The following is a 20,159-nucleotide window of genomic DNA, read 5'->3' as shown; positions in this document are numbered from 1 at the left end:
GCTACTATGTAGCTGTTGATGTAGAAAAGTTTGTTTCCAGGCTAGGGCTGTAGCTCAGTGGCAGAGCACTTGTCTAGCACATGTGAGACTATGGGTTTGATCCTCAGCACCACATAAAAATAAACAAATAAAATGAAGACATGCTGTCCATCTACAACTACAAAAAAAATTTTTTTTAAAGAGAAAAGTTGGTTTCCAAACTTTTCCAGGAATTCCAAGCTGTGCAAAGAGCATAATGTCATTGGTGGCTGTGCCTTGGGGTGGGGATACAGAAAATGAGTTAAGTGGAGTTAATTATCTCTTCCTCTGTGGTGTGCTGTGGTTTATATTCATGACCTCCTGGTCATTTGTAAAAGGGGATTTGGGTCTTTTCTGTTGCTCCTGGACACAGCTTATTAGCTCCTTTTTATGTGTGTACTGTTAATCTCTGTAAGAATTTGACCGTAACTGGGCACAGTGGCACATGCTTGTGATCCCAGCAACTCATGAGTCTGAGGCAAGAGGATCACAAGTCAAGGCCAGCCTCAGCAACTTAGTGAGACATATATCAAAATAAAATAAAAGTGTGGGGGTGTGATGGGTCATATATGCATTGCCATGCATACAGAACTGAACTATGTGTGAATGCTCCTGGGTTTAATTCCCATTACTGAAGAAAAAAAAAAAAAAAAAAAGAATTTGACCATAGCCATGGACTGCTTTTTTTTTCTTCTTCTTCTTCTTTTTTTTTTTTTTTTTTTGTGGTGCTGGGGATTGAACCCAGGGTCTTGTGCTTGCAGGGCAGGCACTCTACCAACTGAGCTATATCCCAGCCCTGGACTGCTTTAATATACACAAATATGATACAATTTTCATATAATTCCAGAAGATTTGGGTGCATAGGCTCTACATTAGGAATCTCTCTTTTTGAGTTTAAAAAAATTCCTGAGAGCTTCCAGAGTTTTGTTTTTAAATAATGATGAGATAATTTGAATATCCTGCCTCTGACATAACTTATGATATTTTATAATACAAGAACTATCCTTTGTCTTCTAAAAGTTCCGGGAAATGATAGCACTGACATTTATTAGGATTGTGATAAAGGTGCAACAAGAATGGTTTGGGTTTCCACATTAAACTACATTATGAGAAACACCAATTGGCTGAGGCTTAAATGCTATGGAAGAAAGTGTTATTTTCTACCCTCTAGTAACTTAATGTGAAAAAAGAGTCTAACTAGATTTAAGTGGTATTAAGGTTAATGCTCAGCTGGTTCAATAATGAGAAGAATGTAAGTCCATGTTTCCTATTTTGTCAGGATGTTTTGCAGGATTGTAGTTGATGCAGAGTTATCTGAGCACCCTCCCAGGCCTACGTTACTCTGGAGATACTTTGCTAAATTAGGCCTTTTCTGCAGATGGAGGAATTGGAGCAAGGCCTGTTGATGCAGCCATGGTCTTGGCTACAGCTTGCTGAGAACCCCCTCCTGGCCAAGGCTTATATCACCAAGCAGGGCTATGCCTTGCTGGTTTCAGATCTTCAACAGGTGTGGCACGAACAGGTGGACACAAGTGTGGTCAGCCAGAGAGCCAAGGTAAGCGTAAAGAGAAGTACCACTGTGGGGATATGTTTCTTTCCTAGTGAAGGTCAGGGGACGTTAACATCAACTAGCTTGACCACATGTATGTTGGCAAGGATGATTGGAATGAGTTGATGGAATTCCAGTTTCAGGTTGAGCATCCCTAGTCTAAAAAAACAAAATTCAAAATAATCTAAAGTCTGAAACTTTTTGAACATAGGGCACTAACAAAGTTTCAGATTTCAGAGCATTTCAGATTCTAGATTTTGGAATTTGGATTGCTCAACTGGTAAACTCTATACATACATTCCAAAATCCAAAACACTCTGAAATATGAAACACTTCTGGTTCCAAGGAATGTTCAACCTGTCATGTCTGACTTTTCTACTTGCAGCCCTGGGATCTTTCTCCGGTGAGGGAAGAAGGGAGGAGGGTGGAGAGAAAGCAGGGAGAGTGTATGCATTTCTATCTGCATGATAATGCATGATGTGGCCTATGTTGTCTCATCCATACATATGTTCTGTAAATTGATCTTGCCCAAGACAGAACTGTGAAGTAGGCCAGTTGATCTTTGTGACTCTTGTTTTTGTTTTCTTCTTTCCTGTTGTGATGTTTTTCTCTTCCTTTCCCTTCCTCTCATGCCTATTGTCTTCATGTTAACCAGGGCTTTCCTTTGCTATTGCTCAAGAGGGAGTTAATTTCCTTTTAGCACCCTCAGTCTGTAAAACTACTGTCTCTTCAGGAGTTGAACAAGCGTCTGACTGCTCCTCCTGCGGCTTTTCTCTGTCATTTGGATAATCTGCTTCGCCCATTGTTGAAGGACACCGCTCACCCTAGTGAAGCTATCTTCTCCTGTGATCGTGTGGCAGAGGCACTGATCCTACGGGTGCGGAGTGAACTCTCTGGTCTCCCCTTCTATTGGAACTTCCACTGCATTCTAGCTAGTCCTTCCCTGGTAAGTTCAAGTCAGAGGTAGAGATGCCAGCTTCTTGAGATGCAGCTTTAGGAGTCCTTATATTTTTATCAACCCTGTTTGAAATTCTTTTCCAATCAGAAAACTCTTCTTGACTAGACAGGTGGCCCCCCCCCAAAAATTTTTTTTTCTTGACTGGTATATCCTTTCCTTGTAAAGAAAGCAGAGTTTGGATCTACACACTTTATTTGGGGACTTTATTCGTTAATCTATTTATTGAACTACCTCTGTGCTGCTAATTACTGAGTATCCCAATACGTGTGTGTGTGTGTGTGTGTGTGTGTGTGGCTTCTTCCTGGAGTTTATAACCTAGTGAGGAGATAGAAAGGAAATTATGGTGGTAAAATGTGGTAAGTTCTTTCACTGAGGCAGGCCCAAAATTGCTGGAGGAGCAGAGAAACCCTCTTTGAAGAATGAGTTTCTGAGTTGAGTTTTGATGGTGATTTGGGAGAAAATAAAGAGAAAAACCATTCTCAGTAAACATGTATGGAGATGTATAAGTGTGGGCCGGTTCAGGAACTTCTTAACAGCAGTATAAATAGGATGGCATGAGAAATGGGGTGGACTTAAAATAGGTTTTACATGGTCCCACTTGTGCTTTGTCAGGACTACTTATAATGGTGGACTAAGTGCTGATGTTAGTTATCTTTCTGAACATCATCTCATCTTTTAATTCTCATGACTGTCCTGCAAGGTATGTATTATTGCCCTCATTTTCCACAGCAGGAAACTGAGATTAAAGGTAACTTGTCCAAAGTCATCCTAGTTATAAATAAGTGAGTTAGAATTTGAACTCCAGATCAGTCAAGTCTGAAAGCACACTTTAGGGACTAGGAGAGTCATTGCCTTCTGCTCACTTGTAGCTTTAGTTCTCCAAGAGCTTTTATTAGAAACTAAGAGTGAGCATTAAGAACTAGATTTCAGGAATAACAAACAGGGTTTGTTTTAGTCAGTAGCTCTAGTGGTCAGGGTGTTCCCTGTGGGAGGCCTATGGGACAAGTCTCAACAGCGGAATCTGCAGAAAGCGAGTATCACTTCCCAGCTTATGTGTTTCACCTCCCACAGGTGGTGTGATGCTCTGGCATACACAAATGATTGTGAGTGGAACAAAAGACATTTTGAGAAACTGTTCACTGATGTTTATTTTTGATATGGAACCCAGTAAAACTATACTTGAGTGCTAAGAGAACTATTTCTCACTCATTTCTGTGTTTCTAAGGCCAGTGTAGTGCCTAGCATGTAGTAGTCAGTCAAATTTGTGAATTTTAATTGAACATCTTGTGAAATTTTCCATCCTGCTTTTGATATAGAACTTACCCCTCTATCTTTCAAATTCCTCGTGACTTTTTCTGAGTGACACCAGGGGGCACTGTTCCCTCAGGAATGAACCCAAACATTTCAGCAGCCTCTGGGAATCCTAAGTAATATCTAATCTTGCTTTGCTTTACATGTCTCTACGCATAGACTATTGTGACTTTGGAGGCAGCTCTTCTGGACTGATAGACTCCAATAGTTTCTTCTTTCCAAAGAATATAATGGGCTGGGGGTGTAGCTCAATGGTAAAGCATTTGTCTTGCACATGCCAGGCCCTGGGTTTGATCCCCTGCATAACAAATATAAATAAATAAAATAATTTTTAAAAAGGTACAGTAAAAGAGCACTTGTTTAATGATATTCTAATTAAATATGTGAAGAAAAACTAGCTGTGCTAGCATATTCTTATTTTTAAAAATTTTTTTTATTGTAAACAAATGGGGTACAACTTGTTTCTCTGGTTGTACATGAAGTAGAGGCATACCATTTGTGTAATCATACATTTACATAGGGTAATGGTGTTTGATTCATTAAAAAAATGTGTTTAGAGATGGGTGAGCCTTGATTGGCTATGGGGAGAAATTAGCTTTGAACAATTGATTAACAACTTACTTTAAATGAAAATAAAATACTCATCATTAAAAGAAGGGAAATGTCATTTCAGGGAAACCCCCAAGCCTGGGGAACTATAGGGAAAAGTCACAGCCTCAGGCGCTGGCAAGGGTGTAGGCAGATGCTATTTCAGGCTTCTGTGTGTGTGTCTGTGAGGTCATGCGGTTATAATTTTTGTTTGTTACTCATTCTTGTGATAGTTTTCACCTTTTTTTTTTTTTGAATGGGTAATTCATCCAAAGGCAAACATTTCAAACAGCATTTAAAGGTTTACAGTGAGGAAACAATCTCCTTTCTGCCTCTCCCTCCAGTCCCTCATTTTCCTTCTTGAAAACAGCTGCTGTGAATTCTTTATCATCTTCTTGTGAATTCTTAAACAAAGTTGTGGGTAGTGTGTATGTGTGTGTTGTATGTGTATATATAGTCAAGGACATATCTGCAAATACATGCATAGTTTTACAAATGGCATCATGGGGCTGGAGATATACCTCAGTTGGTAGAGTACTTGCCTTGCAAGAACAAGGCCCTGGGTTCAAATACCCAGCAAATTAAAAAAAAAAATGGCATCATGCTGTACACTGCTCAGTATGTTGCCTTTTTCACTTAATTATATAGAAATCATTCATGTCAATATGTTTAGAAGACCTGTATAATATTTTTAAATGGTAACTTAGTATTTTATTTAATTGTTTTTACCAATATGTATTTAATTGATCTGCTATTAGTAGACTTTGTTTCTGGTCTTTTGTTATATACTATGAATATCCTTATATTTACTTTTTCTGTGTGTAAATATGTAAGTAAATTTATGATAGTGGTATAGCCAAGGTAAGGAGTATTTTTATCCTTAATCTTGCTAACTCAATGCGAGATTGTCTTCCAGAGACATACAACTTAAGTCCTATCAGCCATAGGACAGTAGGAGAATATCTGATTCCCTGAAGTGTCTACACATAATGTATGCACATTAACAACTTAATGGTTCTTAAGTTTCTGCAGTATATTATGGAATATATGAGGCTTTGAATCTCTGCTTTATAACCTTGAGCCAGTCTTCACTTGTGGCAAACTTCTCATCTCTCTTCTTCCTTCCTATTGTCTGTTCTTTCTAGTATTTAATATAATTCTTAATATTCCATATTTTGACTTTCATATTTGTCACCCCTTTGAGCATTTTATGATCCTAGGAGTCATGTCCCAAGATTTCTTAGTGGTAGAAAGCACAGACTCTGGAACCAGCAGACTTGACTTTGTAATCCACCCCAGCACTTTCATGTTTTACATTTCACCAGTTACATTACCTTGGGTAAGAACTGAACTTTTATAATTCAGTTTCTTTTCTTCAGCTGTAAAGTGGAGATACCAATTACAACCTTTTTGCAGACTTGTGGGGATTAAATAAAAATATATGTAACATTGCTCAATTTTAACATTATAGTGGATCAAATATAGTGAGAGTAAATATTTGACTCCATAATTTTTCTTTTTGAAAAAGACAAGGACCATGAGATAAGTTGAGGTCAAGACATTTTCATATTGAAGATATGTGAGAGTCAGGACTGGAATCTAGGTCTCCTACTTCTAGTCTATTACATCTTCACTCTGTCACCTGATATGACATCTGGGATTGAAAACTACTATTCTCTCTCCTGCCTTGTGAGCATTTCTATGGGAAATCAGAAGACTTTGGGGAAATTCTAAATGGTTGTTTCCTTTGGGAAAGATTGACAACTTCTGCTTCTGTATCTACCACACTTCCTAACCTCCTTAACTGTTGGAACTCTTGGAGGGCAGAGGCTCCAGAGCACATGGTAGGTTCCTGGTAAGCATTGGTTGAATTGACTTGTGAACTGCATCTCTTCATTCTTTGCTGTCTGTAAATGAAAGGGAGTATCCCTGACCTCGTAGAACACATCAGGATTTTTCCTTGTAATGTCTGTGCACTTGCTTTGATCTGTTTACACATTTGCACTATTCTTTCTTATGATTGTTGGTACATATTTTCAAGATTTCTATCCAGAACAGAGCGAAACTATCTGGTTTAAGGGAAATCATTTTGGTGTTCATTTAACTTTGAAAACAATTATACCTCAGTAATCAGAAGGTGTAACACAATCCTATGAAATTATTACTTTTTAAATTTAGTTTTATGGTCCTCAGAGTTGAATCTTGTTCTTGCACATGCTTGTAAAGCACTCTACCACTGAGCTATATCCCCAGCTCTTCTTTAATTTTTAATTTTGAAACAGATGTCACTAAGTTGCCTAGGCTAGCCTCAAACTCACAATCTTCCTGTCTCAGCCTCCTGAGTTGCTAGGATTACAGGTGTGCACCCTATGAAATTATTTGAGCAGATGAAAAGATGAAATATGTACTGATAAAACTTTTATTGTTGCTGCTATATAGACATTAGGGTCTGATAGATCTTTTGAGTAACTTGGTATGTTATTATCATATTTAATTAGACATGACATTGATTAAAACTTACCATATTTTATGTTGTCATATTCTGTACCACTCAAAGAAATTGCTATTAAGGTGTCCCTCTACCCACTGAGAGAGGCTAGTTATTAACTTTAGGAATTTCTGTTATTTAAGTGTTACCACCAAATGAATGGTGTGGTTGCTTAAGCAATGATAATTATTTTCAATTCAACCCACCAAACCTAGCCTGGTATTTAACAAATATTCAACTGTTTCTTCCTCCTGATCTACTTTGACCAGAACCAAACTTCACAAAACTATTCCTAGGAAAGAGGGTTGGATCTAGAGCCTGTAAATCTTCCCTAAACTGCACTTATGCTACATTCTGAGCAGTACTACTTGAGACCTAAGTGTCCCGAGGACCTGAACTGGGAGTCAGTGCCAGGTTGGGGTGTGCTGTTTGATAGAAAGAAATAACGAGCATCTAGAGTTTGACTCAGCTTCTGACCTTCCACCCTGTGCCAGCACCCCTCTCTCCCTACCTCCCCACTTCCAATCTTTCCTAATTGATCATTAGAGAAATGTGGAAAAAAGTCTTTTCCACCTAATTTGAATCACAACACAGTAGAAGTTTTAGTGGTAACTTTTACCTAGAAAATGAAAACACAAGAGTCTGAAGAGTTCAGACTTCTGGTTCTGATTCAGATGAATCTGTCTTCCTCATCTTATGAGATTCTCTGATACTTTCCCTCATTTCAAGCCTGTGTTGGGGTATCCTGTCTAGAGTCCTCCTTCCTATTTATTTATTGTATTTTGCTTTCAGTGCTTGGGATTGAACCTGGTACCTCATGCGTGTTCTGCCACCAAGCTGCACCCCCAGTCTTAAAATGTTCCTTTTTAGATCTAGGGCAGGGTTTGGTGTACTATGGCTAGCAGGCCAAATCTGGCTTGCTGCCTATTTTTGGAAAGTTATATTGGAACACAGCCACCTCATTTGTTTATATATTGTCTGTGGTTGCTTTAGTGTGCCACAACAGCAAAGTTGAGTAGTTGTGGCAGGGACTATATGGCTGCAGAGTAGAAAATATTGACTATCTGGTCTTTTCCAAAAAAAGCTTCCTGACCCCTGATCTGGAGCATTGCCTCCTTGGGGGAAAAAGAAAGGAACTCTGATGGCATCCCCAAGTCACACATAGGTGATTAATTTCGTTGTTTTCTTTGAGAGGCTAGTGAATGCCTTGCTTGGGTGAATTAAACGGTTATTCTGTACAGCTGCACATTATCACATGAGAGCCTCATCCTAGCTGCACTGTAGTATGGCTCTGCCAGCATCCTTTTTACCTCTTGTTAAAAGCAAGGTGTGTGTGGTGGGTTAGTTTATTTATTTTTAGGCTAGTCTTTTAGAACTTGATGTGCTTTTATTACAACAATAACCTTAGACTCTGGAAACAGATTGAAATTCTGGGCTATCATCAGCCCTGAAATGGACAAATGTCCAGATCTAACTTAAACTTCAGAGAGCTCTACTTTCTGTTAAATTTTTGTTTTCTATTGTACTCCAGCTGGTGTCCTCTGTTTTAGCATCTTTCTTTCTTTCTTTCTTTCCCTTCCTTTCTTCTTTCCTTCCTTCCTTCCTTCCTTCCTTTCTTTCTTTCTTTCTTTCTTTCTTTCTTTCTTTCTTTCTTTCTCTTTCTTCCTCTCCCCCCCCCCTCCCTCTCTCTCTCTCCCTCCCTCCCTCCCTCTCTTTTTGTTTTTTGTTTTGTTTTTGATACCAGGGATTGAACCCATGGGTGCCATAACCCACTGAACAATATCCCCAGGCCTTTTTTCTATTTTTTATTTTGAGGCAGTCTCACTAAGTTGCTTAGGGCCTTGCTAAGTTGCTGAAGCTGGCTTTGAACTTGTGATCCTCCTGCCTCATCCTCCCGAGTTGCTGGGCATGTGCCATCACGTTTGTCTACCACACTTACTCTCTTGAGGGTTACTTGAATATTCTGCTTTTATTTTTCAACCTCTGCTAGGAGTTGAGTAAATACTTTCCCTTTCTCAACTGTATCACATCATTGTCTCTAAATCACAACTCTAAGTTATCTATCCATACTCTGTCTGGATCACAAAGGCAATCCTTGAGCCTCTTTCATAAATTTATTTAATTATTGTGCTTTTATTTATGCTCATCTAAATGGATTGTTTGCCTTTGAAACTATAAATTCTTGTGAAAACATTCTTTGGTGCTTTCTTTCAGTACCTAATGCAGGGGTAGAGAGTACTTTGGAAGCATCTGATGTCTTACTGATGCTAACTGATGTCTCTTTTTCATAAAAGGTCTCCCAACATTTAATTCGTCCTCTGATGGGCATGAGTCTGGCCTTGCAGTGCCATGTGAAGGAGCTGGCAACATTGCTTCGGATGAAAGATCTAGAGATCCAGGACTATCAGGAGAGTGGGGCTATGCTGAGCCGAGGTGAGAGGACATTTTTTTGAGGAGTGGGACAGGTAGTCCAAGGATCTTAGAAAAGGGGGAGGCTCATATGCATTAGAAAGTTGTTTCCTCTGGGATGAGTGCTGGGTCCTGACTAGGAACTGGAGACTTGAAACTAGATGACACTTTTCTCTATCTTGAGTACTTGGCTGGTGCCCAAGTAGCCAGTAGAAGCTATAAAGGAGTCCAGACATGTCCTAGGAAATGACAAGGGAAGACTTTGGAAAGGGGCCAAAAACTATACAAAATTGTAGTAGGGCAATGTGAACTTGGGAGTTTAGGAAGCTGCATAGCACCAACTTCAGAGTAAAAATTCCATTTGACTTTTATCAATGGAAATAGCAGGAAGATCTCTTAGAGCAGATGCTGTCACTAAACTGCCATTTGTTGCCAGTTGCCCTCTCCTCCTTGTAGTTGCCCACATACTCTCAACCCTCCTTCTCCCACCTGGCTAGGAGGTCTCTGGGATTGCATCTTTCTTCTCTTTCTCAAATCCTGGGCTCTGTTCCTTTCCATCTAACAGGTAAGAAACTCATCTTCAGGATCATATTTCTTTTTCTCTAACCCTTCTTATTACAGGTCGATTGAAGACGGAGCCATTTGAAGAAGATGCTTTCTTGGAACAGTTTATGGTAGAGGTAGGATATTTGTTATTTCCTTTCTTTTACAAATTTGAGCACTTAAAGTGCCTGGGTGGTGCTGTGCATAGTGGTGTAAGCCTGTATAATCCTAGCAGCTCAGGAGGCTGAGGCAGGAGGATTGAAAGTTCAAAGCCAGCCTCAGCAACTTAGTGAGACCCTGTCTCAAAATAAAACATAAAAAGAACTGGGTTTGTGGCTTAGTGGTTAAGTGCCCCTAGGTTCAATCCTCCCCTCCCGCAAAAACAAACAAAAAAAACCCAAAAAACATACCTGGTGGTGACTTGCATTTTGGGTGGTAGTGACTTGTATGGTTGGAAAGCCCTTTGTCTGAAAAAGTTGGCTATAGAAAGTCTGATAAAACTTAAGATGTACTTAGGAAAGATGGGGGAAGGAAAGGGGAATAATACAAAAAGCAAATTAACAATTATAAAATATCTCTGTTAGAGTACCTGGAGATTTCATTTGGAATTCTCTAACCTTGGGAAGCTTGGTTGACCGGTTGTTAAACTTGTGCTTGTTGAGATCTGAATTGTGGAGTGAAAGTGTAGTCATTGTTACTTGTCCAGACTCTTCAGCATCTAGCAGTAGAGGAAAGTAAAAAGCTCAGGGCTACCATTTGGGGACTGTCTTGTGGGCGCTGCAGGCTGTGGAAAATCACAGTGTTTATACAAGGGGATTGGCAAAGGAATGAATGGGGAGTAGATAATTGTGGCCTGTCAGAAGCTTCTGCCTAGGTTTCCCTTCTAAGGATTGAGCTTGGCCAAAAGAAACATCTACTGAAGGCCAAACAGTGGGAATATTAATAATGGTGACCTTTGATAATACCAGTCAATATTGATCTTTTCCTTCTCTAACTCTTTTGGGACTTGTTGATTATACAGTTAGTACCTTAGTATTATTGCCCCATTTTCTAATTATTCATGTTACCCAAGTTACTATTTAAGTAAATAATGCTATTATAATATTGTGTTATATATAGATTATTCATATTTCTATCTTGTCTTATAGGCTAATTGTAAGCTTCTCGTGGATAAGTTCTATGTCTCATATCTCTTTTGAACCTGAAATAAATACTTTTCACAGGTCTAGGCATAAAGCAGGTGTTCTTGATCTGGAACCTTCTGTTCTGTTAATTGACTGAGATTTAATACTTGGAGTCTTAACATTAGGAGCAAAAAATGGGAGCTAAGTACTCAGCCCATGTTCTGAAGCAGTTTTAACTCTGGAGAAGAAGGAAACCATGTATTACTAAGTTCTGAAAGAGAACTGATGTCAAGTTTTTTGGGAAAGAGAGAGTATTAAACTTAAACATGTGATAGAGAGCGATTTCTTAGGCCACTTTTCTCTCAGATGGCTTCTGTCTGTGAGTCTGGGCATTAAGGGATTAACACAGCCTGTGTTGGAGTTCAGGGATAATTCTCAGCCCTCTCTGCTGGTCTATGTGTTCTTCAACTTGACTCCATAACATTGTACTCTGTGTGCTTTATGCTTCAGCCATAAGGAATGACTTTTGATTTTCCCAGATGCTGTTTTGTTTTCTCTTGCCTTTATGTCTTTATACACATTCTTTCCTTTATCTCAAATGCCCAATGCCCTGGCCTCATCTACCTTGTAAACTTCATCTCTTAAGTGCCAACTTCAACTTCTTTGGGAGACCATTCTGGATTCTCACTGTAAAAATAATCCTTTCCTGCTATTAGAGTTCCTTAGAGTTCCTTGGTTTATTCCTCTGTTTTACTAGTTATCTCATTATAATATACTGTTTTTTATGTCTGTAAGACTATATAACTTCATCCTGCCAATCTTTGATTTCTTTCCCCTCCTTCCCCATATTGGGGATAGAATCCAGGAGCACTTTACCATTAAACTAAGTATCCAGTCCTTTTTATTTTGAGACAGGGTCTCACTAAGTTGTGCCCAGACTGGGCTCAAACTTGCAATTCTCCTGCCTTAGCCTCCTGAGCTGCTGATCTTTGGTTTCTTTGAGGGCAAGGACCATGTTGAATGCATTTCTGTATTCCCAGCATGGACCATAGTGTTTAGAAGTAGTAGGTTCTCAATAAGTTTGTGAATGCATATTTTGATAAATCTATGCGGGGGAATTGTGTGAATTTTGTGGCAATGTGACCTGTGAGTTCAGTGTTGTTTGTAAGGGCTATATTTGAGGGCTTCAGTTATTCTCATGGTTTATTTTGCAGCTTTAGACAAATCACTTCTCTCAGAGCCACTATTTTCTCATTTGTAAAATTGAACACTCATCTTTTTCATCATGCTGGGGAGGGCTCCATCCCTGTAGAATGGAATGGAAAGCATGTAGAATCCAGGTGCTGACTCAGGGAGAGTGTTGGTGTTTGGAATCAATTACTTTATGAGTTCTGGTCCTGTAAGTACTGGGTGGATTACAGCCAAGCCTCATAGACTTGTAGAAGTTTATTATATATTTATGGGATCATACAGAGATAGATAGTTGTAGCTTTCCATTTTATATAAGAAAAATTGAGTCTCAGAGGTTAAATGACTTACCTAAGGCCTGTATGTTTAAGACTTCCCACATTTCTTGACTTACAGTCCAAAATATATCCCTATTCTGTTTCTTTACTTTAACTGGTTGTACACATCAACTGGGAGGACATAAGAGATAGGGTAACTGAATTCTTATGACCTGTGGAATCACTTCACTGTCCTCAGAATGTTCTGCATAGCTGCTAGACTGAAAGGACTATAGAGCTCCTTTGGGACTGTAGAGCTTCATATGGCTACTGCATCTTTTCAGTTACTGTGCTTGCCTGGGGTCCTGCAAACAGGACACGGAAAGGTCATGGGGTCACCCAAGACTGAACTAAAAGGATGTGCCATCAAAATAAGCAACATGGGATAGGAAGATAAACAAACCAGAGAGAGAGCTTGGGATGAAGGCACAGAGAGGCCAGGCCGATGTCAGAGGGCCATGCGGTCAGTGCTTGGGGTCACTCCTGTTCTCAACGGGAATATTGCTAAGGAAGAGACTGTAGACAGGGTGCAGGGGCAATGAGACAGGGAGGTTTCTGGGATACTAAGTTTGGGGAAAATATTGAAGAATTGAACAGTGATTTTCCCATATTTGGTCTTTTTGTTTTTCTTCTCCCCTCACTAGCTTCTGATTTTTTTATTTCTAGGGAACCCTAGGGAACCACTTGATAGCAGCCTAACTAAAGCAGGAATACTGGCAATGTTGATTCAAATCAAGGCTGCTGGAGGGAGGACTGCTGGCATGATCCTCATAGAGGGCAAGATCCCCATATAAAGCATTTCCTATGATTAAGCCTGAGAGGTATCTTTTGGAGTGAAAGAAAAGTCAAGGAATTGGGCACTGTTATGACACAGCAGTTGGAACTGTGCTAAAGATGAAGTTTAGGATGAGTGACTGCTTTAGCCTGCTCTCTGTCTAGTCCACTGGAGGGAGTTTCTTCTCCTGGCCCCATCTGTGCCTCTCTCCTTCCATCTGGTTGCTATCAGGCCATGCGGCTGCTGGCGGGTTCTTTATTTATTTATCCCAGTGTAATGGGGTGAGGAGGGAGCTGGCCTAACGCTGGCATTCTGAGGCCATGCCACTGAACCACAGGCGGTTTGCATGGGTGTGTGAGTCACTGGGGCTGCATGCTGCTCAAACCAGACGCGGCCAGGCTCAGGGACAGCAGGCAGCCCAAAATAGAGCCCCTCCCTCTGCAGCTGGCAACCTCTGGCCAAGTATCAGCCCCTGAACCAAAACCTGGGCAACTGTGTGCAGTTGGCTTCCTCTGGGTGGAGGCCCATTGTAGAGATAGAGACTTTGCAATTTCTCCTTCTCTGTCTTCATATGAGGATATTCAGCACAGCAATCATTCCCATTGCTGTATTCTGATTGTCTTATAAGACATAAATTATCTGTTCAGTATAATACATTAACCAAGAAATTTGGGGACTACAGTGAACATTGATTTGACTCAGCATACTAAGTGTAGCCATGGTCTTTGTATCCTGTCTAGTTTTAGTTAGTATCTTCATCCCTGTCTGGTTCCAGCCAGATTCTAGAACAGATACTTCATGCTGTGAAGATATTCATTGCTGTTCTGGTGAGGATATAGTTCATATCAGAATCACCTGGGGAAGATGGGGAAATCTTTAACTGGAAATTGCTATCCTGTCAAGTTTATTCACAAAAGATTCTACTTGGTTTCTTTAGCTGGCTCTCCAACCTTTACCTGCCTCTTGAATGTTAGTTTTACCCAGGTTTGCATCCTTGATCCTCTCAGCCTTTGCTCTTCTCTCTGGGTTGTCTCATCCAGACCCCAGTGTCAACATCATTAGTACACTACTGAGTACCAATATTGTATCTCCACTGTATAATTGGTCCCCACTGTGTTTCAGGCCTGTATTTCTTTCTGCATCCTTGACATTTCCACCTGGATATTCCATAGATAGCATACCCTAAACATGTCCAAAATGAATTATGCACCTCCTCAAATCTATTTCTCTTCTTATATTCCTTACCTTAGGAAACCGTACCATAATCTATTCCATTTTCTAAGCTGATAACTTGGGAGTCACTATGTTTATCTTTGTCCTCTTTACTTTCAAACCTAACTTAGCAGCTATCTTGTTTTTTTCTTTCGATATTGGAGATTGAGCCAGGGGTGCTCTACCACTGAGCTACATCCCCAGCCCTTTTATTTTACTTTCAGATAGGGTCTAAGCCTCAAACTTGCGATCCTCTTGCATCAACCTCCTCAGTAGCTGGGATTACGGGTGTGCACCTCCATACCCAGCTGAAACAGAAATCTGATTATGCCACTCTCCTGCTTAAAGCCCTTTAGTGGTTGCCAGTGACCTACAGGATGAAGTTCAAACTTGCATGCCACAAAGACCATTCACATTTGGTCCTGCTGACCGTTCAACCTGACCTTCTGTCACTCGATTATAGCACCCTGAACTTCCCTCATCCTAAAGTGTTGGCAACTTCCTGCTTGTACTTATTTCAATCCATTTGCCTGGTATTCTCTTTCTTGTCTTGTTTAACATCCCCAACTCTATGTGGACATTGTCCCTTTTGTGTGTTTTCCATGACAGTTTTCCTTTCCCTCAGTCTGTTCTCCTTTTTCAGGTGTTCGTCCACTAACCTGTTCAAGTCCTATAGCGCCCTGCACAAACCTCTGCCAGAGCATTTGTCATAAAGGAAGACACAGGAGGAGAAAGGCTAGGGAGGCATAGATAATTGAGTTTGTCATTCTTACCATTTAAGCTTTTTCATTATAGTGTTTATCAGTCCTTCTCATCAATATTCTTTCTTAGCATGGCTTCCACAGTACACCCTCTTCTGTCTTTCTTCCTACCTCAATGATTGTCCCTTACCGTTTACTGTTAGAGTGCCCCAGACTCAGTCCTTACTTCCCTCATTTCCTTATGGATCTCAATTAGTCTTACGACTTTAAATACCATCTTGTTGGAGAATCACACATTTAATCTTTGTTATAGACATTATTATAGACCTAAAATTCCAGACTTCTTGCTCAGTATTTCCATGTGGATATATAGTAGACATCTTAAACTAAACCTGTCCAAAACTGAACTCCTAGTCTTACTCCCAAATTCAGTTTTCCATCAACCCAACCCCTTCCCATCCAAGCTGATAGAAACTTCTTTTTTTCACTGGGTTAGGCCAGAAACTTTGGAATCATCTTTAACTCTCTCCCTTCTCTCACATTTTACATTCAGTCCTTCAGGAAATCGTGTTAGTCCTACCTGAAAAAATATACCCATAATCTCACCTCTGCTGCTACCATTGACCTGAACCACCATCATCTCTTATCTACACTTCAGGAAGTGCCCTAACTCCTTCCTAGATGTGCCCCTGTTTGAGAATTGCTGCACATATGACAGATGTTAATACCAGAACTAAAATGGCAAATAAATATGTTACAGGAAGATAAAAGTTGAGAAACACCTTCAGAATAAAACATTAACTCTTCAGCCCAGCATTTAAGTATCCCACAATTTAGCCTCATTATTTTCTTACTAACTTCATTTTCTACTAATCCTCACCCACTTTTGTTCTTATTTTGCATTCTCACTGGTATCGTTCCTGCTATTCCAAGATTCTAGAAGCATAGCAGGGAGATTCTGTTTCAGGGTCCCTTGTGAAGTTGCAGTCATGAAGTTAGCTGGGAATGCAGTCATTGTAAGGCCTGGGCAATTCACTTCTAAGCTCTCTCATGTGACTTTTGGCAGGAGGTGCCATTTCTTTGCCACATAGCCTCTCTATAAGGTTACTCAGATGACCTGACCCTGGCTTCCTCCAAAGCCAGTGATCCAAGAGACAAACCAAGAAAACAAGATTGAGACCAATGGGAGCCGTAGTCTTATTATAACCTAATTTCAGAAGTGACATCTCATCATTGTCTTGCTGTATCCTCTTCATTAGAAGCGAGTCACCAGGTCCAGATTACATTAGGAAAGGGTCATTAAGCTCTACCTCTTAAGTGGAGCTATGTCAAAGAATTTGGTACATACCTATGTGGATTACAATATGTGTGTGTTTGTATTTTTACATTCCCAATAGCATTTACCCTGACTATTCTATTTAAAATTGTAAGCCACATCCCTGCCCCTGTACTCCTGGCACCCCCATTTGACTTTACCATGTTCTACTTTTTCTTTTTTATCTAAGTACTTATCATCCAACATATTGCCAAAAATTTACTTATTTATTATATTTATTTACTTATTTATTATACTTATTGTTTTTGGGCTGTCACTCCACTGTTAGAATGTAATCCCAACAAAGATAGGGATTCATTTTGTGTACTGGTTTATCTCAAGTACCTAGAACAGTGCCTCCATGCATAGCAGACATTCATTAAATATTTGGGGAGTGGATGAAGGAATCATGTCTTCCTACTCTCCTTTTCCCCATCAAGTGATCACCTGTTGGGAGTGATCAAGTGATCACCTCTTGGTAGCCTTGAACTTACCCCTATGAGTAAATGGGCAAGTAGCCCAGTTAGCTTGCCGTTTTTGCTATGTGCCTTGTTTCCTTGATATTTTTGTTTTCTGGGAGGTGGTCCCAACTTTGAAATGAAATATAAACCTTGACTCTTTTATTATTGAGAGGTCCCAGACCTCTTTTTTTAGAACCAGCTAAAACATGACTACCTTGAAAACCAAAGGAATAAGAACTTAACAAAAACCTGGAACAAGGGCTCTATGTCCACAGTTAGAGGGGCTCTGTGTCCACAGTTAGGGGGGCTGTCCCTTTACCACATACCTCCTGTTCAATATATGGAGGAAGGTAAGCATTCTGAGTGTGTTTTTTCAGTGTCTACATGAGCATCATGAAGAAGATAAGTCTAGATGCATGAAAATATACTCCCTACCACTGTGCATGTCAGTTCCCTGACCTGGAGAAACTTTCAGTTAATTCATTCTTTCTGTGTTTAGTAGTATGCACATGTATTATACAAGGTTCTGTGATCAATGGGTATGATAATATTGTCATCAATAGGTTCACAGTGCTTAGGGCCACAATAGTGGAATGATTCAAAAAAGCTTCCTATAAAAAGCAGCACTTGAACTTAACAGTTAGTTCAGGTTTTGATAGGGAACTATGTGGATGGCATTTTAGGTAGGAAGCACATGGGCAAAGGATGCAAAATAAGAACAAAAGTGGGTGAGGATTAGTAGAAAATGAAGTTAGTGAGAAAACAATGAGGCTAAATTGTGGGGTCCTTAAATGCTGGGCTGAAGAGTTGATGTTTTATTCTGAAGGTGTTTCTCAACTTTTTTCTTCCTGTAACATATTTATTTGCCATTTTAGTTCTGGTATTAACATCTGTCATATGTGCAGCAATTCTCAAACAGGGGCACATCTAGGAAGGAGTTAGGGCACTTCCTCCTTGCAGTTATTAATTACTGTGGTAGACAGTGAGAAGCCATTGAAAGTTTTGACTGGAGAACTGACATGAAGGTGATCTTTTAGGAGGGTCAGGCTGTCAGTGGTATGCCTGTGTGATCTGAAGAATAGTGGTGCCATTGATGGACTGGGAAAATCATGGGTGGGGCTCAATTAAATCTAATCTTGGGCATATAAAGGAATGGTTTTCTTTGCTTCAAACACAAATCCACCAGTATTTGCGCTCGGAATGAAAATCATTTCTGGGGTGGGGGTGGGGGCTACACATGTTTCTCATCTATGTTTTTTCTGACTTTTGCCTTCTTTTTGGAGTTTTCTCACTGTAATTTCTATAGTAAAAGTAACCCAGCTACCAGGGGCCACTACTTCTTTTCTTTTTGGCCCAAAAATTGGATAAAAAATCTACTTTATTTTACTTTTACAAAATTTTATAAGGGTTTATACTTTTAACATAAACTATATTACAGTATTGAGGTGAAACAAAAAAGAAATCAGTATAGAAAATAAAAATGGGACAAAATTACTCCCTTCTAAAGGACAAGTTTCTAATTTTAAGAACCCCAATAGTGAAGGACTATCTCATATGCCAAACTTTTTATCCTAAAAAACTCAAAACCAGATATTTCAAACTGAGGTGCCTTTAGCAGCCAGGAATATATGTCAATATGTATATTGGGTCAGATATAAAACAATAGGGAGTTGTAGGGACCTGTAGGAAATGAAATCTCATGTACTTCTGTATCTGATCCAGATAGGCTAGCACAATTTAATAGATACTCATGGGGGGACTGTGTGTCTAACTTCATTCAGAGGAAGTTACCAACTAATTCTCCTAAAATGAAAACATTTTTTCCTATTTACCTCCACCAAATCCACTATTAGTCTCTCATTTAATTTTAATCTCCTGAGATACCATTTAGTTCAGATTTGATTGATGTCTTATTTCTTATAAATATCTATAGAAAACTCTTTATCAGATGACCCTTATTAATCTATAAGGTTTGTTTACAGGCCTAAGCTATAAGCTTCATGTATCCCCACAGCATTTTTTAAAAGATTCACATAGTCCAGTCTCTCTCCTTTTTCTCCTAGTGAAGGGAGGGTTTCCTAAAAATCCATTCCTTACAATGTGACCATTTAACAATGCCTTAGCCTATAGTGAGAAAAAATAATCAATGGCTTATTTATAATTAAAAAACAAAAGATTAACAACTTTTCATATTTATGTTGAATTTAAATTGTTTATAGGACATATAATTAATAATACTTAGAAAAGAGTTGAAAAAATAAGGTTGAAGATTTGGGAATCTTCTGGCCAAAGAGCAACATCTGAAGCCTTGAGAATGGATACATGTTTTTCTAGGAAGAGCATGGAGAAAGAAAAAGAAAAAGAAAAAAACCAAGACCCAGATTTGGGCAACTATTCTGATTGGATGGAGTAATAAGTAGGAGTCAGTGAGGGAAATGTGAGACAGAACAATCAGGAGAGTGTAGTGGATTAGCCAAGAAAGGGAAACTAACCAACATTAAGTACATACTGTGTGTGCTAGTCATTGTTCTAGGTGTTATATCTAAGTTATAATTTTTAATCCTTACATAACAACCCTAGGAGCAGGTGATACTATCTTCATTTTAAAGATAAACATGCAGAGACTCAGGGATAAAGTAATTGGCTTATGGTCAGTCAGCTGATTTATCCATGTTTGTCTTGACTCAAATCCTGTTCTCTTCACATCTTCGAGGATGGTGATCCCTGTGCCACATGCACAAGTGAGATCAAAGAGAATGGGGAACTGACAGGAAAGATCACCAGGCAATTAATGATCTTGAGCAGTCTCTACGATTGCAGGCAGTTAAAGAAGGAACAGTGAATGAGGTAGTGGAGACAATAAGTGGAGAACTCTCATCAGAAAAGCTGCACAACAAAAAGGAATGAGAAATAGCTGGAAAGCCAGTGGCTTAAGCAAAATGAAATGTGATGACACATTTGGATTTGAAGGCAAAGAAGAAGCCAGTGGATAAGAAGAAATGTACACTGGTGGAGGAAAGGACCAGTGGGAGAGCAAGGATCTGTGGGGTTGATCTAAGGGAAAGAATGTCATCCTTCCTCTGGGATTTGTGGATGGTATGAAATGATGGGCAACAGTGTGAAGATGGATAACTGGATTTCTGCATACTTCCAGCCTTTCCCCCCCAGGAATTGTAACATTTTTATCCAATAATTTTAAAGT

At 39.5% G+C, this 20,159-nt stretch overlaps 1 protein-coding gene across 3 annotated transcripts in view; it reads left to right on the top strand.

Annotated features, from left to right (window-relative positions):
• The window catches only part of Nhej1 (non-homologous end joining factor 1), an 88,083-nt gene that overhangs the window by 1,620 nt on the left and 66,304 nt on the right, over positions 1-20,159 (top strand). The window contains exons 2-5 of one of the 3 annotated variants that reach the window (XM_047546815.1): positions 1,298-1,573; positions 2,301-2,513; positions 9,207-9,345; positions 9,943-10,001. In XM_047546815.1, coding sequence (XP_047402771.1) covers positions 1,397-1,573; positions 2,301-2,513; positions 9,207-9,345; positions 9,943-10,001 — 588 coding nt within the window. In that variant the 5' untranslated portion in view covers positions 1,298-1,396. The remainder of the gene's footprint in view (positions 1-1,297; positions 1,574-2,300; positions 2,514-9,206; positions 9,346-9,942; positions 10,002-20,159) is intronic. The other 2 variants (XM_047546816.1, XM_047546817.1) reach the window with 2 other exon arrangements.

This window comes from Sciurus carolinensis, chromosome 3 (assembly GCF_902686445.1).
Source record: "Sciurus carolinensis chromosome 3, mSciCar1.2, whole genome shotgun sequence".
Lineage (NCBI taxonomy): Eukaryota > Metazoa > Chordata > Mammalia > Rodentia > Sciuridae > Sciurus > Sciurus carolinensis.
Note: the sequence above shows the minus strand (reverse complement) of the source record. Positions and strands in the feature narration are given on the sequence as shown.